Source organism: Phoenix dactylifera, chromosome 1 (genome assembly GCF_009389715.1).
Source record: "Phoenix dactylifera cultivar Barhee BC4 chromosome 1, palm_55x_up_171113_PBpolish2nd_filt_p, whole genome shotgun sequence".
NCBI classification, from domain to species: domain Eukaryota; kingdom Viridiplantae; phylum Streptophyta; class Magnoliopsida; order Arecales; family Arecaceae; genus Phoenix; species Phoenix dactylifera.
Window position 1 is genome coordinate 20125575 of NC_052392.1, and position 23228 is coordinate 20148802.

Consider the following 23228-nt stretch of genomic DNA (forward strand, 5'->3'; position numbering starts at 1 on the left):
TCAGGGTTTGAATGGGGGGAGTATGTGAGGATCCGTGCGGGCGTGTGTTTAGTCTCACATCGGTTATTCGCTGGATAGATCTTGGGTATTTATACAGGATCAAGAAACCTAAATAGTAACTTCCGGCTAGTCTTTTTGGGTGAGATCCTGGATTGTTACAATATGTATAATAGAGTAAGTACATTTCAACTCGAATTAGTATCCTACAATAACTAGCTTCACTTGCTCCACTTTGCTCCAAAAAAAAGATTTCTTTTTGCCTCTCTAAAGCTTGTAAACTTAAGGTATACTCAACAATTGTTCTATTGCCCACATAAGTACATGGAAGTTAATATAGAGAAAGCTAGGGCCTCACATGAAAGGACTCCTATGTTTTAATCAGAATTTTGATGAGTTTTGCAATTTTTACATATAATTTTTTGAAAAATAGTATATTATCATGTCAAGATGTAATGTATCTTTTGTGAAGCATTGAATATATTAAATGTTTGGCATAAGCATGATTTAAATTAGAACCCCAGTTTTTAAAGGAAAAATTAGAATCTCTATTATCTTATAATTAGAGAAAGAATTGCATGCCGATCACCATGCATTTATAACTAGTTAACTGCTGTCCGCTAGTGTTGGACATATGCAATACCCCTGACTTTGAAAAGAGTTGGAGACAATGAGGAAAGTGTGAATGGTAGCCTTTCCATTTTGCGAAAATATAATTAAATATTAATAGATAGAATCAAGGCTTGGAGATATATATAAAAAAGAAGAAGTTTTCATTATAATAGCAAGATAATTGGAGAGATTTAAGTAGTTCCTGATCATGTTTCAATTACAATCAAAGTTAGTTCCTGATCCCAAATGCTGGTCTTCAGAGATTTAAGTAGAAGTTGGTGGCAGTTAGTAAAAGAATCCAGATGGGTCATGGGCAGAGTGCACTGCACCAATTTCGCAGTGGTTGGTACTGTGGGAAATGGAGGTCACAACACTTGGTCTGCCCGGCAAACGCAGTGTCCCGTTGACTTTCGTTCAATTGAGCGGTTGCTTTCTATGCTTTTTTTTTTTTTTTTTTGGGGTGCAATAATACTATTGAAAGCACGGGAGAGAAGCAAATGGTGTGACATTATTAATCGGGAAAGTCAATGGGTGGGAAGCTCCTCTTCTTCTATTGGAGGCTCTGTTGCTGGTAACGAAATGGCACGTCTCAAACAAATCGGCCACCTGCCACGTAAGGACATTTAGATATAATTACAAAGTTTAGACAAAAAATTAGAGTGCAGTACCTCTCTTTCACCTCCTAGATTCCATGTAGCGATGGGGAAAAGCTCCACAGAGTAGAAGATGATTAGACTCATGAACTACTTTATCTATATAAAAATATTGGAATACTCCCTATTGTTGATTGGTCTCATATATAGCCTTTTATCCTTTAATTCTTTTTAGCTGAATCAAGTTCACTACTGAGCTCGTAGATTAGTCCAATTGAAAAGCAATACAGACAAAATGACCCCATGTTCTTTTCTTTTTAATTCGTGTTTAATCATGCTGCCTTCTGGTTGGACTGGTTTACCAGCTCGGCAGTGAATTTAATCCAACTAAAATAATTTCACCATACTCGGTGGTATTGGTCGGACTACTGAGGCCCAATCGATGAATAAATGAATGCAACATAGTTTCTAATATTGCCGACCCTGTTTGCAAGGTTTTAGTGATTTCTATTTTCCTCTTTTGGGGTGTAATCTCCCTATCACCCCTTGTTGTCCACTTCAAATTTGCTATGGAAGTCCATTAAAAAAGGGAACCTTCTTTTTCAACAAAGGAGAGGTTATATTCGGTGGAACTCGCAGGGAGGTTCCACCAAGCGTACGCGGGGTGGCCGCGGAGGATCAAAATGCTGTTCGGTTCTGTGCTCCCCCTTTTCTTTGTCAAAGGAATTTGGGATGGCTTGCATTTATGCTAACAGAATATGGAGATTAATCTGCATTCATTTATTTGTTCTTTTTTTTTCCTCTGCTTGTCTTGGCCACGACAAATACAGAATAGTCGCTGTGAAGGTGAAGGGTGATTGGATTCGATAATGACCGGTATAACTTCCTCCTAAACTTAGCTTGCACGGCTCCACTTCCCACTAAGGAGCTCCTTTTTGCACAAGATTTGCCGTGGTATTACTATATTCTCCTCCTTTATCCGTTAAATTCCCTCTAAGGGAAGCAAAGATTACATCCTTAATCCTGGGTTTTACGAGTCTGTTTATATACGCAGCATTCAAAAATCCAAAATCACTGAGGTGAGGACCAAGAGGTGAAGTTGAACCTCGTAAAGTTTGTAAAGTCCAGAGCCTGGTGATTTGAGATCATGACTCTAGGTTGATTACGGCAGGCGGAAGACGCATTTGTAATATAGCCGCTATTGGAATAGAATTCAGAGTAGCATGGAAGGAAGTTATCTATGCGAGAAGAATCTTCGGAACAGACTGCATCATCTTGAAGGGCCACCCTCTACTTAGGGACATCTAGAGCCTGGTGGTTGGTTACAGCTCATTTCAGGTTGTCCATGCGTTTCGAGAGGCGAACACGGCATCAGGCTAGGTCAACTTCTTTGCTGCTAATCACTCGGAAGAAATTTTATAGACAAAGACTGATTATCCCCTACCTTTATGTACTCTTTTTTTTTTTGACGCTGATGGTAGAACTCACATCAGATTGACGTGAGCTTCCATAGTACAAAAAAAAAAAAAAAAAAGTTTGGGAAGTCCCAAGTCAAACTCTGAGCGCACGGTATTAGATTTGTCATAGGTTTGTAAATTGCAACTCTTGCATGTATACATAGAACTTGTGCTCTCCTGTGCGTATTTCTCTTATATCTTGATCCTTGAATTTTGTAACATATTTCTTCCCTTTGTGATCATGTCTGTGTGCCCAATTATTTGATTAGGGTAGTGGGCTACGTCTTTTTCAGTACTATGGACAAGCTTATACATATATAAGGAAATAAATCAAAGTATGGAAGCCTAGTCGTGTCATGGCCCACATGTAAGTGTTTATCAAGTTATTCTAGCTATATTTCATACATATATCAGCATCATTATTTCTTTGCGTGCGCGCTTATGTTGTCCTCAACATCAACCAGGCCAGACCAAACTTGCTAAAAATGTCTAATCAAGAAGATGGAAAAATCCTAATATAGCATCAGGATCTAGGTGCATCGATACAATATCACTCCTATTTCTAGCTTTAATCTAGTGATATAACTTAAAAAAATCGTAGATTATCTAACATTCATTACTACTCAGTTCGACATGAGAATTCGTGTGGATATGTGTTTAGTCCCATATTAATTTTCACTAGAAAGATTTTGAGTATTTATACGAGACTAAAAAATCCAAAAAAATATCTTTTGGCTAGCCATTTTGGATGGGTCCTAAATTGTTAAAGATGGTATCAGAGTGGATTTGGCTTATAACTCATATGAACTAGAAGATACTGTAGCACATGCTTATTAAGACTAACTACAAACCGATCGTGGTGTTTGTGATTGGATTTGAATCGTTAGCCCAATAAAAATGTTAGGGTTTAAATAAGAAAAGTATGTGAGAATTCGTGCGGGCGTGTGTTTAGTCCTACATCGATTACTCGCTGGGAAGATCTTGAGTAGTTATGTAGAACTAAAGAACTTAAAAAATATCTTTTGACTGGCCATTTTGGATAAGATAAGTGGAGATCCATTTTGAATGAGATATTAAGTTATTATAGTAGAGATCAGTGATTGGTTGAGTACAGGTGGTGCCTGACTAACACCACCACTGAACCCACCGTGACACCACCGATCAATCGTGACATATCGGATAAACTAGAAATTGATCAGATGATTAGAACTCTTCCACTCGCTAGTCACTCAAGGTAAATTAAAGATTTCCTTGTTATGTTATGGTAAATTGGAATTTCACCGCCAATCAAATTTATCTTAATCAGTTGGCCCTTTTCTTAGCTTAGAAGTTACCGTGTTCGGCTCATGACGATGGCATTTTCATTTTATTTATTAATTTTTTCTTAAAAAAAAAACTCCAACCCAAGTTCCGTCAACTCTATGGCCACGCGTCATATGCATGTATTTACCTAATCTTCTGACTTTCGCAACGACTGCCTCCTATCAGATAAGTCCACCCTGTAATTTATTTTACCCACGCCACTCACTGCGGTTGGGATTATCTCTCGAGTCCACCCACGTACTCTCGCGAGTTCAAATTTAGCAGGAACTTAATTTCAGGTACCATTTCCTCCCTTCCTACGATAGCCATCGGATTGTAATCGGATGGCCTGGGCATTGAGCCAACGGCCCCACCATGAGCTTCCCCAGAAACAAGGACGTCAGCTGTCGGCGAAGGACGCTTATGTGGGTCGCTGTTTGCGTTTCCCGTGGGTCAACGTTGTCCCCCAACGTGGCAGCATCTCAATGACCCAAAACCCCCTCCTACTGTACGAATTCCTCGCTACCTACCTCCTCGTGATCGGCTGCACTGATCTCGACAACAATTTCACCATATTATGCGGGGAGAACCGCATTACATGAGTTTTGATTCAAGCATCTGCGCATGTGTACCGAAACTGGTTCTCGAGAAGCTGTATGCTGTGCAGTGCCCTACGGTGGATCGAATGCTACGGCATCAAGATAACGGAGTTCTTTATTGCCCGTATTTATAGGGAACCATGTGATCTCGTAAACGGCAACTGCATGATGTCAAAAGATGTCCTTTTAATTTAAAAAATATTTTACCCCCCCATTCCGATCTAATTTCATACCAATTCCTATGCAGTTTTAACAACAAATAAATTATAATTTTTAGTTTTAAAATTTATTTTTAGAAAAAAAAACTTTTCAAAATAACTAAAACAACAGCCATCTAAGAATATAAACAAATATATATTATCTTTTTACCGATCAAAACTAATTTCAACAAATTAATTTTATTAATATTGTTAATTTAATTAGATATAAGTATAGATTTATAAAATATTGGATATAAATACAACAGAGATGAATCTCAAAAAATATAGGTACAATATGTAGATCCAGAGGTAAATTACTAGCGAGCTGGATATGGTTGATTAGTCCTAGAAGAGCATCCTCAGGGAAAAAAAAAACAAGAGAAAACAAAATTGAGTGCATTTTTCTTCCAAGCTATAGCTTCGCAGGATGCCAAACTCCAAGGAGGCCCACGTATTGTATAATAAGCGTACTGGCTTTGGCGCTTACAGACACGTCCCCCACCGCTTATCCGTACACTGTTTTTATTCGGCAAGTATTCGATGCTCCTGGACACAAACTTTGCGGCACATGTACTGATGATCACAGAGAGGGACCAGCCCAAATAGATCATGTTTGCTTCCGTCTCAGACTCTTATATGATGGTTGAGATGCCAAGAAATCGACTTACATATCTTGATGTTCAGAATTAGTAGGAAAAATATATAAAAATTTATTGAAATTGTATTGTTCAACATGTTAAGATAATGCCAATCAATTAAAATATATTGGTATTGAGCACGCGCCATTGTTTGAAAACAACTTCCTCTTAATCTTTTGATTCCAACAGCAGGAGGTTAATTTTGTTCTTTTTTTATTATTATTTTTGACCCGGCATGCGGGTTGTGGATGTTTTGATGATTCCATCATTTTGATTGATTTGATTGATCTATGTGAATTAATACTTAATAATATATTTAGATTTTTTATTATGTTTACAGCATAAGATTTGATTATCATTTTCGATTTTTATCATCGCTATCATAATCTAGATAAAAAACAATTACTATGCATGCTCTCTAAAAACACCTCCTACGTCTTGGTATGTGATAGATAGGTTTCATCTTACATGACATAATCATCCATGTGCTCAAGGCAATTTTTGTTAATGAGAACAAAAGGGACTGAGGTGGCAATATTTGACTTGCAACAAATCTATGGATGATCTATGAGACATGGAAACTGAGGCTCTCAAATAGTAATTTTTAATTATACATTAAGTAGGATATATATCATCTCTATGAAAATCTGTGGGAGTGAAGATTAACAACAAAAAGCTTAATTGAAATTCCATCTTGATCAATTTTGGACTTGTTTGGTTTGTGGGAATAGGAGGGGGAAAAGTATGGTCAACGAGAACCTAGAGAAATGCCTCATATTTGATTAGATTTCAATGAAGAGAAATGAAAAAATAGCTTCCTCATGGAAATAAGGTTTTTCATATTTTATTTAGAAGAAAATTCTATATGAGACATGAGAAAGTCTTTCTCATAGGTTGGAAATTTGAATCTTATTCTAAAAATGCCCTTAAATTTTTAAATAGAATGGGGTAAGGTTTTTTTCTTTATTAAGAACATGATATGTATTTTATACAATTTTTTAGCCTCAACCAAATATGTACAACTTTAAAATATGCTGTTGTTTCACGTCTAATCAAATATACAAAAACTACTTTTTCAAGCATTAGTTTTGTACGAAATTTTTTTTTGTGAGTTAATTCTTGCGAACTAAATGAATTTATATATTGCTTATATTTGGACCTGGTCCGGATCCCAAAAAATGGTCCGATAAAGTGAAATCCATTTCTCCCTAATGCTAATCTTAACTAAAACATAAGGGTAATTTTTTTTTTCTTTTTCTTCTCTTCGTTATCTTTTCAATTCTATCTTCACACGGATCCCGCTGGATAATCCGGATTCCTTATCTCACGACAGTTACCCGACAGCCCGGTGTGGCCTACCGTCCCCCCTCCATATGTTTTTAACTCCGCCCGCCCTCCGAGAGTTAGCCTCCGAGATCAACCGCCTCTCGGCCGAGGGCACTTTCGTCACTCCGCCAAAAATCTCCCATTATAAAACCCCGTCCCCTCCCGTCCAATGAACTTTAGCCGCGAAGCCCTCCACGATAAAAGATAGAACTCGAGAGAGAATCTCTCTCCGATTCCGGCCACCATATCCCCTCCTAATCCCTAGCGCTCTCGGCGCTATTTCCCGTCTTATTTTCTTCGTCGCCGGCTTCTGAGGTTACCACCGGCACACCTCCTCGCCGGAGGTGAGGGTTCGTTGGGTTGGCTTCTCTCCCCCACCCTTCTCCTGGTGCTTGATGGGATTTTCTCTCTTCCCGATGAAGACGTCGACGCGACTCCTGTGGAGTACCAGCTTCTTTCGCCACAAGACCGTGGTGTTCTTCTAAAACAGCCCGATCGATCGAAGAGAAGACTATATATAGCTTGATATATATTACAAGAAGATAAATCAGTGTGTACGTAGTACAGGGGGAGAGGGAGGTCCCTCCGGCGATCGTTCAGATCTGAGAATCAGACATGGATTCCGGCCGTCTGATCTTTGATTCCCCTTCTTCTCATCATGGTCAGATGCTTTTTCTGGGCGGCGGCAATCCGATCTTTCGAGGTACCAGTTTCCCTTCCGATCTAAATTACCTACAAATCTACTTGATCTAGTCCTGATCTATAACGGATTAAACGTTATTGATGGGGTTTATGATTTGGGGAGTGATGAAGGGGCGAGATCGGTGCTGGGGATGGATGAGGGGGCGAACAAGCGGCGGCCCTTCTTCACCTCCCCCGACGAGCTCCTGGAAGAAGAGTACTACGACGAGCAGCTGCCGGAGAAGAAGCGCCGCCTCACCCCCGAGCAGGTAAGCCTTCCATCCGATCCCCACCGTCCACCGTTCTCTTGGATTCTCGATCTCATATCGCTAGAGAAAGAAAACAAAGCTAAAAAACTATTCTCATCATCTGCAACGAACTCCTTTTTAGATCTACTACTGCTACTACTACTTTCAGTTTAAGGCAATTATTTTTGGACGCTCTTGAAACCTCAGCCGTCTGATCTCGTGTGCTGTCGCCCACGTGATAATTGCCGTCTCAGCGTGACACGTGTCCGCATAGAAATTATAAAATGCAATCCGAGCCGCATCCCTCGGTGCCATCTACGTGCTATTCTTCGTAGAATTTGCCGGTCCGCCGTGGATCACTTCCTGCTGGCATCAGCGCACGAACCAGGGCCGGCGTGGGCGGTGACGCTGCCAGAAAATTACATTTAATATTTCTATTTTCGAGTCAGTCGTGTTGACTTTAGAAATACTTATTATTTATAAAATAATGAAAATAAGTGCAATCTTATTTACGTTTCATTTAATTATTGCCTCTTTTTTTTCCTCGTGAATAATGGTTTGCTAATTATGATGATAAAAATAACAATGTTTTGGACGGTGGTGTGGGGAAAACGATAAAAACATTAACAGGTGCACCTGTTGGAGAGGAGCTTCGAGGCGGAGAACAAGCTGGAGCCGGAGCGGAAGAGCGAGCTGGCGCGGAAGCTGGGCCTGCAGCCCAGGCAGGTGGCGGTGTGGTTCCAGAACCGCCGCGCCCGCTGGAAGACCAAGCAGCTCGAGCGCGACTTCGACCGTCTCAAATCCTCCTACGATTCCCTCCTTGCCGACCACGACTCTCTCCTCAAAGACAACGACCGCCTCCGTTCCCAGGTATATCCATCTCTCTTCTTCTCGGCTCCCTGCGTCTCTCTTGGCGGTAACTATACCGTTCTCACTTATGATCACCCCTTCCCTCCTTATCGTTTCTTCCTACCAATAAAATACCATGTCCTATGTTTTAATTTATTTACATTTATTAATAAAATAAGACCCACCACAGCCGACCATCACGGCACCGCACGAGGTCCACCACTCCGCAGGGTTATTTCCGTTATTCCTCCTAACGTGATGGTACTTATTGCGTGCCGCTGTAACAATCCCGCATCTCCATCGCCGTCATGGCGGATGTTCAAAATGACTCATATGCCCTTTACTACTTACCATGCGTGGAAAGTGATGGGAGCGGAATTGGGACTTGAGCCGCCCGTTTTGCCTTCTTTTTGGGAAAACTGAAGGCATTTGTTCTTACCGCACTATAAGAAAGCGACCGTTAAAAGGGAATAGCAGTCTCGTACCGTACACGGGCTCTCTCCGAGATCCCATCACCCCCCGGTGAGCAAGACCTAGCTGACCAATTAGCCGTGCAGGTGATCTCGCTGACGGAGAAGCTCCAGGCGAAGGAGCTGGAGGCCGCGGGGGCAGCCGCGGGGCTGAAGCCGGACGATCAGGCGGCGTCCAGCGCGGATCACGCGGCCCTGAACGTCCATCAGCTGAAGTCGGAGGACCGGCTTAGCACGGGGAGCAGGGGGAGTGCAGTGGTGGACGGGGACGGGCCCCCGCACCTGGTCGACAGCAGCGGCGAGTCCTTCTTCCCCGAGAGCTACCCCTGCGTGGGACCCGTCGACGGCAGCGTCCAGTCAGAGGAGGACGACGGCAGTGACGAAGGCTGCAACTACTATCCCGACGGCATGTTCGCGGAGCACCGCCACCCCGACGAGGAGGCGGCCCAGCTCGACTGGTGGGTTTGGGGCTGAACGGGAACAACAATTGGAGATGGCCCCCCGTCTTCTTCTTGTTTCCTCTCTCCTTCTTCTCGCTGCTATCATCGTCGCCGCCGCCACTATCCAGTATTATTAAGCGTCGTCTATATGAGTTAGTATTACTGCTGGATGTGAAAGTTATTGTCCAACTATGATGGTACGTTATGTATATCATAAGTGAATGGCTGGAATAGTGACTGAATAAAAGTGCTTAAGGAACGACCTATGCATTTTGATTTTAATTTGTTTTTGGAATGATGTGATTGTCGATGGAATTATGATTTGTCTCCTGGGATGTTGGATATACATTGCTTCTTTTTCTTTCGTAGGTCTGATTGATAAATACATGACAAGAAAGAAGAAAAATCAGATAGCTAATCTTCTTAGTTTCATATACTGAGGTAAATTGACTGTGTAATTCTCTTTATTGAGATTTCTATTTCAATAAAGTATTTCCCTAGATGTTCTGCTAAACTGCCATTCGGAGAAAGGTTGCTATTTTGTTGAGGGGATGATCACGATGCTTGTTGATTGGGTTATTAGTTGATCTCGCACCAATTTGATGTTGGCCTGTCTTCTCTAATATCATAATTAGTGAATATTTGATTGTTTTTTAATTTCATCCTTTCATATCGTCTTGATGGACTGATTCTATAGCATGTTCTTCATTTGTTAAGAAAAGCCTTCTTGAAATTTCTTGCTATCAATTATTTCCCGTGCATTTTTTGTACAAGTTATTATTAACAACTTGCATTTGTCTCTTCAAAAAATCTAAAATGTTATGCTTCCAACAAAAGTGGGCAAACTAATTGGCGACCAGTCGAAGAAATTAACTAGTATAGACCTAAAAATCCATATATTTTGTAATTTACATGCATGTGAATTCTTCTATTAGTTCATGGTGTGAGATAAAGCTTATTTTCATGTCTCAAGGCAATCAGCTTCAACGAAAAGTAATGGATGTAACTTTTCTCTTGCATCTCAATCTAGCAGATTGTACATTATTAGTGCAAGAGAAAGTAATAAGAATTAAGTATTAAATGCGCAGCTTATCTGCTGCTTCAGTTCTCTTAATGAAGGTGATTAGGCAATCATTTTTCAACAAAATTGTTTTTGTGTTATACGAAGCACTTCTCATTTTCAGAACACTAGATCCCAGATGATTTGGTCTGGATCGTATCTAAATTTATATTTGACAAGTTGGACATTGCCCTAGATGGATTTAAATTTAATTTTACCACACATACAATAAATAATAATGGGCGGCAAAGGTCAAGGTTTAGGCTTAGGCCCCTTGTACCATGCGTGCGTGGAGCGACGGGCACATCCACGAGGCTTCAGCTGATAGGTCGGAAGTGGATGGCTTTTGATAGTGGGATAAGCACAATTTGGCCTATATAGTTCCAACGGGCTTCCCCTCCTTTAGCGATGGTGACATTTGACGCTGGTTCGTGTGGATCTACTCTTTTGTTTTTTGTTTTTTTGTTTTTGGATAAGATGTGGTTTTACTGCTGGTGATCAGCTCGTGATGGTGGGTTTCCTTTTAGTGGCTTTTCGTGAGCTTAATTATATTGTTGGATAAGATCAAACACCTCAGTGTTTTAGCTTCTGGAGATGGTTCGCAAGGGGAGGAAGCGTGATTGGAGATGAAGACAGAGGGAGATGGATGGGTCCATGGCCCATGGGGCATCGAGGAGGCGCCGTGGTGGTTGGGAGGGCTATTATTTCCAATCCGGAAGGGGAACCGGTCTGCATGAACGTAGGGCCTGACGGAGGACAACATGGCCATCTACCGAAAGAGACATCACAACTAGGATGAGGTATCAAAAAATATTTAAGACCCTCAAGAAATAGCTGATGGTTCTCCCATATTTCGTTCTTTTCAAAAAAAAAAAAAAAAAAAAAACTTACCATATCCTTCTCCTTGATACTTTGTAATAAAAATTATAAAATGAGTTTTGTTTCATACCTTTCTTTCTTTCTTTCTTTTTTCTTTTTTTTGCCTACCTTTCTCTCTGGTAAATTAGGAAAAGCAAGGTAGTGTCTAGTTAATCTTAAAAAATAAAGAATTCTATCATATACTTCAATAGAACGGTAATCATGCCATTCTGGATAAGTAGTTAATCTGCTAAACTGGTAAACTGCATGGAGTTACCATTTTAACTCATTTGAACCGTTTTGATTGTCATTAATTTATTTCTCTTTACCTAGGTAAAAAACTTTAGGTATTTAATCGATCTAGAGCTAGGAAAGAAGTAGAAATAGTTCGGCATAAAATAAAGAGTTTTTTTTGGCATGAGTATCCTTCTAAAAATTTAAATTTGCATGAATACCTTTTTAAAAGTTATATACCTTCATAAAACATTATTTTTGCACAAATGCACCTAGTATAGCAGTTCTTTTAACACCGTTAATAAAAAAACCATATTTATTTTTATTGAAAATAAAATAAAAAATTAAATTTAATTTTTTGTCCTCCACTGCGATCGCCTTATAAATATTTTTTTTGCATATTTATTCATTAAAGGTATTTTAGTCGTTTTAATTTGAAACCGCTAATTTTTTAACGACATTAGCTGGCGTGGGCACATATGCAAAAATAAGGATAAAAAAGGCTAGAATAACAAAACAAATATTTTACGAGGGTATACATGCAAATATCAATTTTAGGAGGATATTTATGTAAAATCCAATATTTAGGAGGGTATTCATGCAAAAAAAATCTAAAATAAATCGGTCAAAATATTATTGTGGAATCCCATCCAATGGACGCTTGAGTTGCCACAAGAAGCATGTGGTGCAAGTGCCGACGTAAGTAGAGCATATCTCACCGTGCCTTCCAAGCCATTATAAGCCTCAATTTTGTATTTGAATGTACAAAAAATAATCCTTGGCAGTGCACTTCGCCGATCATTTTCACGACCTTTTCCTTGCAAGAACCCTTGTGGAAATATTGCCATTAAAAATGTCAAATGGGGTAGGGGTGAGTAGAGCATATACAAGAAATGGGCAGACATGAGCTTGACACATTCACTAAGAATAGTTAGGCCTCAGCATACACAAAAATGGTGTAGGGTTGTGTGCACCGCGTGCAGCATGAACATGTTGGACAAATTCTTGGTGAAGTGCTTCATCGGGTGCTTAAGGAAAGGGACTAGGGCTTTCGTACGAATCCACTGTTGGATCGCACATCTGCTTTGAGATTTATGCAGATGGTGAAAGAAAGAGTTCAGATTGCTTTGAGATCTATGAGGAACATGATCTAACGGTCAGCGTCGCGAAAGAAGATCAATCATTTTTTTGCGTAAAAGATATAACCCGAACCTAAGGAGAAGCAGGTCAAAGCTCTGCTGGCTTTGGTCTAATACTGCTAGGTCCTTGAAACGAGCTCCCCATACTATTCTCTAATAAACAATGTCGTCAGTTGCCATGCGTGGAGTCAGTTGGCCATGTTGGATTTTGAATGAGTTTTAAAGTTTTAAAAAGTTATTAATAAAAAAGATTTGTAACCTACAAAGTTTTAAAAGAATTGTTGTAATCTCTAGGTGTTTCAAATTCCATTTGGAAGTTTTAAAACTTTTCATTATGTCTTGTTATGACCTTAATGAGGCCATAAGTAGCCAACCATTGTGGTTGGGTTACAAAAAGTCTATATATATATATATAGGAGTCATTCCTTGCACCAAAAAAAAAAAAAGGAATACACACTAAGTCTTCTTCTTGCTCTCATATTCTCTCTCTACCACCATTTCCTCTTATACAATTACATATATTATTTTATATTTTGGGCAACCGATATAGACTAGGTAATTTGTCTACCATATGCGTGCAATATAGATTAGGTCTGCTATGAGCTGTACGAGTTGTATCTTGGAGTCGTGCTGACTGCCAATACATGCACGTGGGAAGGCAACAACAGCTTTAGAACAGTGCATCTGTTGGCGTGCCTCTCAAACCTCACATGCCAGATAATTTCTTACTACTATTTTATTACAATTGTTAAATTTTTTTTAATGTAATTTAAATATTGTATTAAGCACCTTACTAGATTAACATGCCACACATGGGCGAGTGTTTCTTTGGTCTCTGGTTAGAGGGACGATGCTGGCTCTCCAAACAGGAAGTTGTAAGCCGGGTCAGGCCCTTCAGGTTTGACAAATTTTCACAAACACATGATACGTAGAGGAGAAACTGTGGTAAGATTTCATAGCCGCTGGTCCGTTCAGTTTTCGGTCTTCTTGGGCTCGACTGTTTCTAACTCTGATTGCCGTTCGATCAGTTCATCGCGGTTGCACACGAGTGTAGCGCTTTTGGGCACGTCCTCAACTTTTCTTTAATTCGCATGCCCTCTTTCGTCTCGTCGAGCATTCGAAAATTTTGTACAATTATTTTTAAACCAGTGGGCAAACAATATCGAAAGCATCTGCAACTTTTCTTATAAGACCATTTTATCTAGATGTTGGAGTTAGTTTTCCACAATATTTGTGCCCATGAAACGTGAGAGTACACCAACTTGCATGTACGCTAACATGATAGAAACCAAGGCTTTAAATCTTAATGTATCATCTATCATATCTCGGCTGATATGATAAATAGAATAAATAAAATCGTAAAACTATCTTTTTCTACGTTATCAAAACAACCATCTCAATTATCTCTTTGGAATGTCAAACAAACGGCTTGTGAATATCTATCATACGAATAGAACCTTATACAAAGACCGAGTCAAATCAAAGGTTCTATACTTGTCTCGTTGAAGTCGACTCCAAGCTAGATAGAAACAGGAAGTAAACCCTTCTATAACTTGGAAAATAGCATGAGACTTGTAACAACCCAAAATCTCATCCAAAATGGCTAACCGGAAGATATTATTTGAATTTCTTGATCCTATATAAGTACCCAAGATTTATCCAACGAATAACCGATGTGAGACTAAACATACGCCTGCACGAGTTTTCACATACTCCTCCCGTTCAAGCCCTGACGTCCTCGTCACGCTAAGGGTTCAAGTCCATTCAAATCTGATTACAAATACCATGATCAGCTCGTGGTCAGTCCCAATGGATCCGTGTTGCAGTGTCCCTTAATCCACATAGATTATGGGCTAGGTCCGCTCTGATATCATTTGTAACAATCTAAAACCTCACCCAAAATGGCTAGTCGAAAGTTATTATTTGGATTCCTTAAGCCGGCATAAGTACCTAAGATCTACCAGCAAATAACCGATATAGGACTAAACACGCACCCGCACGAATCGTCGCAGGACTCCTGAAGCATCACCATCGAAATGAATGGAAATCGAGTTGATACGCAAAAGACTAACGAGGAAATTAGTGTCCACCCACCCCCGAATTACATATGCCTGCGATGTGATAGACCAAGCTGCTCATTACGCTTTAGTTTTGTAAACAGCTTAAGGAGCCGGGCGAAACGAGATCACGCAGATAATTTGCCGTCCGGGGGGCAGATCCATGGCTGTTAGCACCATGATTAGCAGTTCTACCTACTGGGTGGTTTGCCCAGTAGGTCAAACTTTGAAGCAAGAGAGGTTCAAGGAGTTCTAAATATCCAATAATGAGGGATGGTAGCTGGATCAGCTAGGCCTCCACCATTGCGTGGGAATGAAGATGTCTTTCATCATGACCTCTGATTCTGAATTTGTCATGGCTTTATTTGCCTAGGCCTAGCTTGAACATATAATTGAAAGTTGTAGTATAACTTCTTCTAGTTCTCAATAAAAATAACAATATATATGTACATCAAAATAAGGCTGAGTATGTCTTAATTTGTGTTTCACTAAAGTATTCTTAATCTTTTTTCGAGCAGAAGTACGCTTAATCCTATCTCTATCTCATAACTACATAATACCATACCATGGTTCATTTGACAAAATTTTGATTAATTAACTAGAAGATAAATATATTCTTTGTCCTATTTAATTACTTTATTAATCCGGTCCAATTCCTTTTAAGCTAGAGGGGATAAAAAAGATAAGATTGCCATTATTTATTTATTTTTCCTTCCTTTCACTTAGATTTCTTCTATTGTGCCTATTTTTTCCTAAACTCTCCGTTCTTTCAAATAAAGGAAAGGGTGATCCTTGTTAGATCTCTCCTGTTTCTATTTAATCTTCTTTTTCTTCCTTATTTTCTCTTTTTTTCTTCTATTCATGAAGTTTTCTTTCCATCTTAGTGATAACATACGATGGTGTTCTATCTAAATAAGATAAAAAAAGAGAAGGCTAAAAATTCGAGCTATAAAATTTTCCAATTCTAACATAAGATTTTTGTTATATCAAATAATTCTGTAGGAAATAAAAAAAAATACATTTTGAAGTAAGATAATTATTGGATGAGGTCTAACCCATATTAGATGTACATACGTATGATAGATTGATATGCATATCATAAGCTATCTTATAATAGAACCAATTATTCTCATGATTGAATTCATTATCTTCATGCATAAGAATAACAAATTATCCGATAGAAATTTTTTTTTTTTTAAAAAGGGTAAATAGCAACCCTTATAGTATATATACAACTACAAGAGTCTGAGCTCAAAATATCCTGAAACCATTCAAAAATAGGAGAAATAAAATTCTAAAATATTATTCTCAAATGATCAGCACTCGAGATTCCAGAATGAACGAGAAGCACCACTTTCCAGAATCATCATAGGGGTCCAGGTTCATGTTTATCTAAGAAATTGCTTCTCTCTCTGGTCATCGGAAATTAGGCCACGGGAAAGCTGCACTCGAGCACCCAATGTTGACTCGCCTGAAATAGGCTCGAACAAGCGACTTATCCCGGGTATGTTTCATTTCCAAACTTTTTCCCCGTAGTAGTTTTTACGGGAACAAAAATGCTACGTAATTTGCAAACCGATCCTTCTACAGTTTTTTTTTTTTTTTCCCCCCTTAAGAAGCAGCCAAATACTGGCAGGAGAAGAGGCATTAATGGCTTGCGATCCCATCCCTTTCTCAGCTGCTTCGCCATTTCTTCCTTCCTACTCACAGAATTTCCTTTCCCCACCACCATTCACCACCCACTCCTCGCGCTCACCCACCCCCCTTCATCACTCCATTCATCAATTTGGCCATCCTTCCCCGATCCACCCACACCCTCTTAGGTGGTCATCAATCGCCTCCTCTGGATCCTCCATTAGATAGTCCTTCCAATTCTCCTCAGAGAAGAATCTTGTCTGAATTGCTCCTTTGTGTCTCCTGAAATCCTTCTGCTCAAAGTATTGTCTTATACGTGCATGCCGAGCAGAACCCAGTGGGAATTTGGATGGATTTGGGAGGAGAGAAGGGATGTCTTGCTGCGCCCAATCCTGTCTAGGAGCGGGAGCCTTTTCTTTCTGGGATGAAATTACGGAAGGCGGGTGGATAGAAGAAAGCCGGCTGGAATGACTAATAAGCTTCTCGCCATCGCGACGCAGATCATGGTGATAGCGATCGTGGTCTCCGTCGTGCTGCTCTTCGTCGGCGTCGGAATTCTGGTGCTGATCCACGCCTGCATCGTCGGGAGGGCCTTCCGAGGCCTCAGCGCCGCTGCAAGACCCGACCGGAGCGACGCCGCGGGCAATGGCCTGTCGGCCGACGACTTGGAGAAGCTGCCTTGCTATGATTTCGAGCCCGGGGAGAAGGGGTGCAGCCCAATTGAATGCGCCGTGTGTTTGGAGAGCTTCAAGATGGGAGATAGGTGTAGGTTGTTACCTGTTTGTAAGCATAGCTTTCATGCCCAGTGTGTGGATTCTTGGCTGTTGAGGTCCCCAATCTGTCCGATGTGCCGGACCAGTGCTGATCGCCGGAAGGGCTGCGTCGACACAAGAGAGGGCGCAGTGGCAATGGTGGGGATTTCGGTGAGTGCTGATCCATTGCCTGTTCATGCTTCAACTTCAGAATAGATGTTTGGGAGTTTTATGTGAATGCTCTAAGTCCGAAAGCTGGTTGATGGATGATGATGATTAATAATTTCTTGGTTTTTTGTACTTAATTAGCAGAGGGTTTGATTCCTGATTACATGCATAGCAAATTGTAGATTCACGCATAGTCTTTTGAAAGCATATCACTTGCTTGCTAGTTTTCCACAATTGTCTTATACGATCATGTGTTTGTAACTAATCCTTTATTGAATTCTGTTCTGAGTTATGCATTGGATTTCTTTTGTCCTGGTTGCTGGAAACTTTACTGACTGGTTCTCTATGGATGTTTTCTTCTCTTAACTCATGTATTCATTATCTTGACATTAAAGGAGGGTCTATGGCCTATGTTTTCATTAAAATGCTCCAACAGATGTGAATTTATTCTAGGATTTCGCTGTTCTCGTGCAATTGCTTGGAAGATTGCATGCATTCCATTTTGTTCAGGATAGGAAATTTATGTGCATACATTTTATGTAAAATCAACCAGTTGAAAACAGCACACTATTATCTTCTCAAAATAAAAATAAAAAAGAAAGCACCATGCTTTTATTTGCTCATTTGCTTGTAATTCAAGCTAAAGGTTGAGCAAGATGTTGACAATTTTTCAAGCACATGCCTCTTTTGGATTCCCTGATCTTTTCAGGAAAGTCCGGCTGAGTTTATACAGTACGTTGTTGGGGAATTATGTATCTTTCTGCCGCGGTAGTCTACTGTTGCTTGAGTGTATATTCTGTTCTCGTATCATTTTTTCCCTTTTTTTGGTCAGAGTAGTCTTATCAGTTTAAGTTGTAACATGAATTGACTCTCTCTTAACACTCTGGCTTTCTATTCTCAGTTGATTGTCAGCTGATTACAGTGTTATCTACTTGAACTTACAAATGGGTCATATCTCCTGTGCCAGAATATTTTTAATTTTTTTTCATATCCCTCTATGCTTACATCAGTTCCCGTCCCTTTTTATTTTTGTCGAGCGGCTATCAGTTTAGACATAAGTTAAAACATTTGATGTTGGTAAACCATTATACATATGGAACATCAATTTCCCAAATTATAATAAAAATATATCCTTGATATATGGCAGGTAATGCCACAGTTTACCATGTAGACTTTTGGGTTCTACACTGGACCATTCAGAATGATATTCTGAAATATAAGAATCAAGCAGCCAAACTGTAGGGCTGACGTTTTATTTTATTTTATTTTTTTAAAAGAAAGATACTATAGCTATGTTATTCGAGTAATCCAACTCTCTTTTATTATGATTTGTATCTATACATTTTGTGGCAATCGAATATTCCCATTCTCATCCTTATATTCCTAGTATGCTGCTCTTATTTTCAGAACTTGTATATTGCATATAAATTTATCAATTGTGGGAACTGAGAATATCCTCAAGCAAGAAACGCTATTGGCTATCTAGTGTGCTTCTATTTTTGTTTTGGTACATATCTAGAGTGCTTCTATGGATAGGCAAAGGACTTGAGGGGTAATTTGGGGTTTAAGAAAGGTATGTATTTTATCCATGATATACAGACTTTGTGCTTGTCAGTGAGTCATGAATTAGCTAAAGTTCTTCGACAGCTTACCCTAATATGGACACCGTGCTTATTCCAATGTGATAAACTCATTAAATTTCAAAGAGAAGATTGGATTGATTGGAGTTGAAAATGGATAGGTATTCCTCTGGTGTCATTTTGAGGCCGAGAGATGCAAATGGACCAAAGGATCTGTATTTGATCATTGAAGACCATGATGCCCAATGGGATTTTACTTGGGTTAGGACATAATTCAGATTATGGAGACTTGGAAGATAGAATAGGTTTGGCGTCAAAGGATCAAGGTCATTTATTCTACTACACTTCTGAAATGCAGAGGAAAGCGGTCATTTTTAGATGGCATGACATAAGAACCCTTGCCTAGAATGTTAGTGCACTGGAGATGGGAAAAATATACAAGTGGTGAAGGAATGGTGGTCTTAAGAATTTGGCTAGAATTTTGGACTTGTAGGCAAGAATACTATGTTTTCCCCACATTCACCACTTATTCTTTTGGCAAAGTTTGTTCCCTCTACTGGTGATATTTATCTTAAATAATCTTTCTACAAGTTTATATAATCTATTGCATCTGAGTGACATAAGAAACTAGCATTGTCCCAATTTGGGGTGGCTACGGTATATATGGTCCACAAATGTTATTAGTTATAACTTTGTTCCGTTAATTTGATAGGATTTTCTGATTAGAAAAAGAGGACACAAAGTGAGAATTGAACCCTATGGAAACAGGAGGGAAAAAAGAACTGCAAAGCATGGCTTGATAACCGAAATATTGGGCTCCATAGGGTTGCTGAACCTCAAAAGGCTGTCATGGAACAGAACAGGGGAAAACTGTGGGTGCACTCATGGATTTATTGTAGCCATTCTTTAAAAGGAAGAACCACTCTATTACGAAGCCATAAAAATGCGACAATAATTACTTATCACATTCCTTATGTTATGTACTATGATTAAATATATTACATCATTTTGTTTATTATTTAAAACAATAAGTTGAGGCAATCGAATGCATTACTGGTATGGTTGCATGATGAAAGGTAAATAACTTGTATAGAAGAAGAGGAAATGGCACAGAGCATGTGATTCTTCACAAGTAATGATACAATAGTCTTGACATATGAGATACTTGTATTTTGATTAATTCATCGATATATATCATATAACCCTACCCATGTTGGTTACCAAGAGTTGTGGAACATATCACAGAGTCCCCTCAAAAGGGATAAAATTTACCTGCTTTTCAGTTTTCTAGTTGAATCTTAGTTAGATGTCTTCTGAGTTGCCCTTGAATTGTTTGTTCATTTGTGTATGCATGTCTGTGATACTGTACTCTTATTTAAGCAAACTTTTTTTTTCTACTCTTTATTTTTTGAAGTTCTATGGAACTCTTGAGAGGTGGTGAAAACCATCTTCAAGAAACAAAGCAATTGGTTGTGACAAAAAGTTTTGAGTTTGAAAAGAGAGACTGGAAGAGTCATTGCCATGTGCATTTAAGGTAACATCCAAGATCAGTATTTATGTCAACGTATATGCTTATCTTATTGTTCCACATGGAGCATTTTCTGATTACATCCTGTTGATGTATAATTATCTCAATCTCTTGGAAGTATTAAACATTCTTGTTGAATTGATCTTACCATTGAGCTCTAGATTTAACACACAGTTAGACAAGCTGGCTTCAATCATGTGATTCAAATCATTGATGGTAGTGTAATGTATGCCAAACCAAATTTTATGTGCAGTCAGATTCCTACAAAATTAACCCACAAACAGGTTTGAACTGACCATGAAATGACATATCCCAAATCAAAATAAATGTGTATCGCCTGATTCTGGATTCAAATAACCTCATCGGTTCTGTCATTGGTCAAATCTGATTCTGGTTTTCCATAAGTAAACCATTCTTAAATGAAACAAATATCTACCCAATCCTCAGTTGTAAGGTCTTTTAGTTGTTCTCATTTCCAAGTACCCATGCAATGACCAAATGAGTTCCTATGATCTGCAACATGGTAAGTTCTAATATTGTCAGATGTAACTGAATAATAATATGATAAATTTTTGGAAGAATACGATATTAACTGCCATGCCTTCTCAAAGTGCATTTTTTCACCATGATTAAATCTTTTTTGGTTGTTACTTTGTAGCTAATTCTAAAACTGAACATCAGTAGTTGCTTCATAATGCATGAGTTGCAGCTGCAGTTTTAAAGATTCTTTCTTGTTCAGTCACATGTGGTTCATATTCACATAGTTGGCAAGAGCTTTCTCATGAGAACAGAAGTATTTATAACAACTTTGCCGAGCTTGAATCTTAAGAATTTGATTAGTTGCCAATGGGAAAATAAGTTCAAGAGTACACCAGAAAATTGGCGTTGCACTCTGTTATTGGTATTTTTGGTTTATTGCTTTATCTGCATCATTACTTATCCTAAGATGCCATTATGTCTTTTTATCTCTGATTCATCAAAAAAATGATCCCAGTGGTGAAAGTAAATCCATGGAAGCACAGCATAATTGTCTAACAATCTATTCATGAAATTTTTTTGTGGGGCAATTATGTGGAATAAGACTCAAGTAGCCAACCGTAGCCATCCAATTGATACTGTAACCATATAATAACCGATACCCTAATTTTTGGGCTGTGCGGGTCTGGCCATAATTCGCTAATTTTGACAGCTTTTTTGTTTCAGTTAGAGATATATCTATCTATGCAACCTCATTGTGGTTAAAACTTTACAGTCTGATATGTTGGTTCTCTTCTTAACATCCTCTTTTGTTAGATAAAGGATGCTAGTATCATATTATTACCTGCTACAATAAGTTCTGACCGCAACATTTTAGTTGAAATCTGATATCAGGCATCCCTCGAAGGATAAATGTAATTTGGATAATTATGAATCTGAAATACTACTGCAGTTTTCATAAAACTGAAATAGGCGCGTAGAAGTAGCTGAGGATCGATGTACATTATGTCCTCTTACTTTCACCGGCATGTTTGCAGAAAACAGGTTCTACATTCTTACATCTGACAAAGAACTAAAGAAGTCAGGTAATTAAAGCTTAGTGGCTCAAAACATCTTCCTTGAACTAATGAAGTATTTTATGCTTTGCATTTTTTAGTAGATGGTTCTGAGACATGATAGCATTATGAAATGATCTTCCAACCCAATGGTGCAATCCTAATTTTGTTTGCATCTAGATTGACATCTTCATGCAACTCCTGCATTCCTCTACTTGTGTCTTTTCTAGGAGAAGCTAGGTCAGCTCAAAGTTGGTGCCACTTAAATGAGTTTTTTTTTTTTAAGAAAAAAGCAAAATCATCACGCAATTAAGGTAATGAAATGGGGAACAAGGTGCAACCTGATTTAACTCTATGGTGCAATCCTTTTTTTTTTTTTTTTTTTTGCATTGAGATGGACATCTTCAAGCAATTCTTGCATCTCTCTACTTGCTTCTTTTCTAGCTAAAGCTAGGTCACCCCAAAGTTGATGCCGCTTAAATAAGTTTTTTTTTTTTTTTTTCCATCAAGGAAATGACATGGGGAGCAAGGCTGGGAGTAAGCCACCATAGAAGGAATAATAGTCGGTGCTTTCAGGCGCCCTTCAGAGAGGAAGCAGTCATGTTCTCCAACCGATCCCCGTTTCCTCAAATTATCGACGGCGAGCGACTTATTCCGCATTAACTACCAGAGAAAAATCCTGACTTTGAGCTACAAATGCTTGGCATCTGTTAAAAAATCTAAACAAAGAGTTCATGGATAAGAACGGTTTCGATTCCCATTTCCAATAGCATAATAGAATGGGTCCTAGGCAAAACAAAATGCTGTGCAGGTCAAGAACCTGATTTCTATAAGAAATTCAGTCTAATTCTGCTGAAATTTCCAAACAGACTCTTAATGAGTTTCATTTGAAACTACCATTTGGGTAGCGGAAGCTCCCCATTCTTTCTTCTTCTTTTTTTCTTTTTTATTGTCTTTTTTTAATCCCTTCCCTTCATCAGTTTTGGCAGCAGATTTGCAATGGTTCTAGTGGATGTTTTGGTTCAAGAGCTCTGGTGACTTGCCGGTTCCTTTTGTGCATTAAAGATCCGAAACCTTTCTGTTTCAAAAAAAAAAAAAAAAAAATCTGAATCCTTTACCGTGTCATAGCAAGTGCAGTCAAATGATCATCTACGCTCACTTTCTAATCAAATCGAGCCTTGTACAAACGGTTTCAAGGGGGAAGAAAAACATTTCAGTAATTTTCACTTTTCCCCTTACTAAGAAATATAATTGTAGTAATTTAGCTTACGCG

General features: G+C 39.0%; 2 protein-coding genes across 3 annotated transcripts; both read left to right on the forward strand.

Moving 5' to 3' along the window:
- Positions 1 to 6885: 6885 nt before the first annotated feature.
- LOC103701636 (homeobox-leucine zipper protein HOX16) lies at positions 6886 to 9707 on the forward strand. The gene is made up of 4 exons (XM_008783776.4): positions 6886 to 7427; positions 7538 to 7674; positions 8284 to 8523; positions 9060 to 9707. Exons 1-4 carry the CDS (start codon positions 7340 to 7342, stop codon positions 9444 to 9446), a joined length of 852 nt encoding a protein of 283 aa, XP_008781998.1. The 5' UTR covers positions 6886 to 7339; the 3' UTR covers positions 9447 to 9707.
- A 6633-nt stretch (positions 9708 to 16340) lies between these two features.
- Positions 16341 to 22885, forward strand: LOC103701635 (RING-H2 finger protein ATL74-like). 2 transcript variants are annotated; one of them, XM_039129194.1, is made up of 2 exons: positions 16341 to 17318; positions 22466 to 22885. In XM_039129194.1, the coding sequence occupies exons 1-2, from the start codon at positions 16863 to 16865 to the stop codon at positions 22616 to 22618; spliced, it is 609 nt and encodes a 202-aa protein (XP_038985122.1). In that variant the 5' UTR covers positions 16341 to 16862; the 3' UTR covers positions 22619 to 22885. The 2 variants fall into 2 exon arrangements, with proteins under 2 accessions (XP_038985122.1, XP_038985126.1); XM_039129198.1 differs by lacking the exon at positions 22466 to 22885 and adding an exon at positions 20310 to 22335 and having other exon boundaries at positions 16342 to 17318.
- Positions 22886 to 23228: the final 343 nt, after the last annotated feature.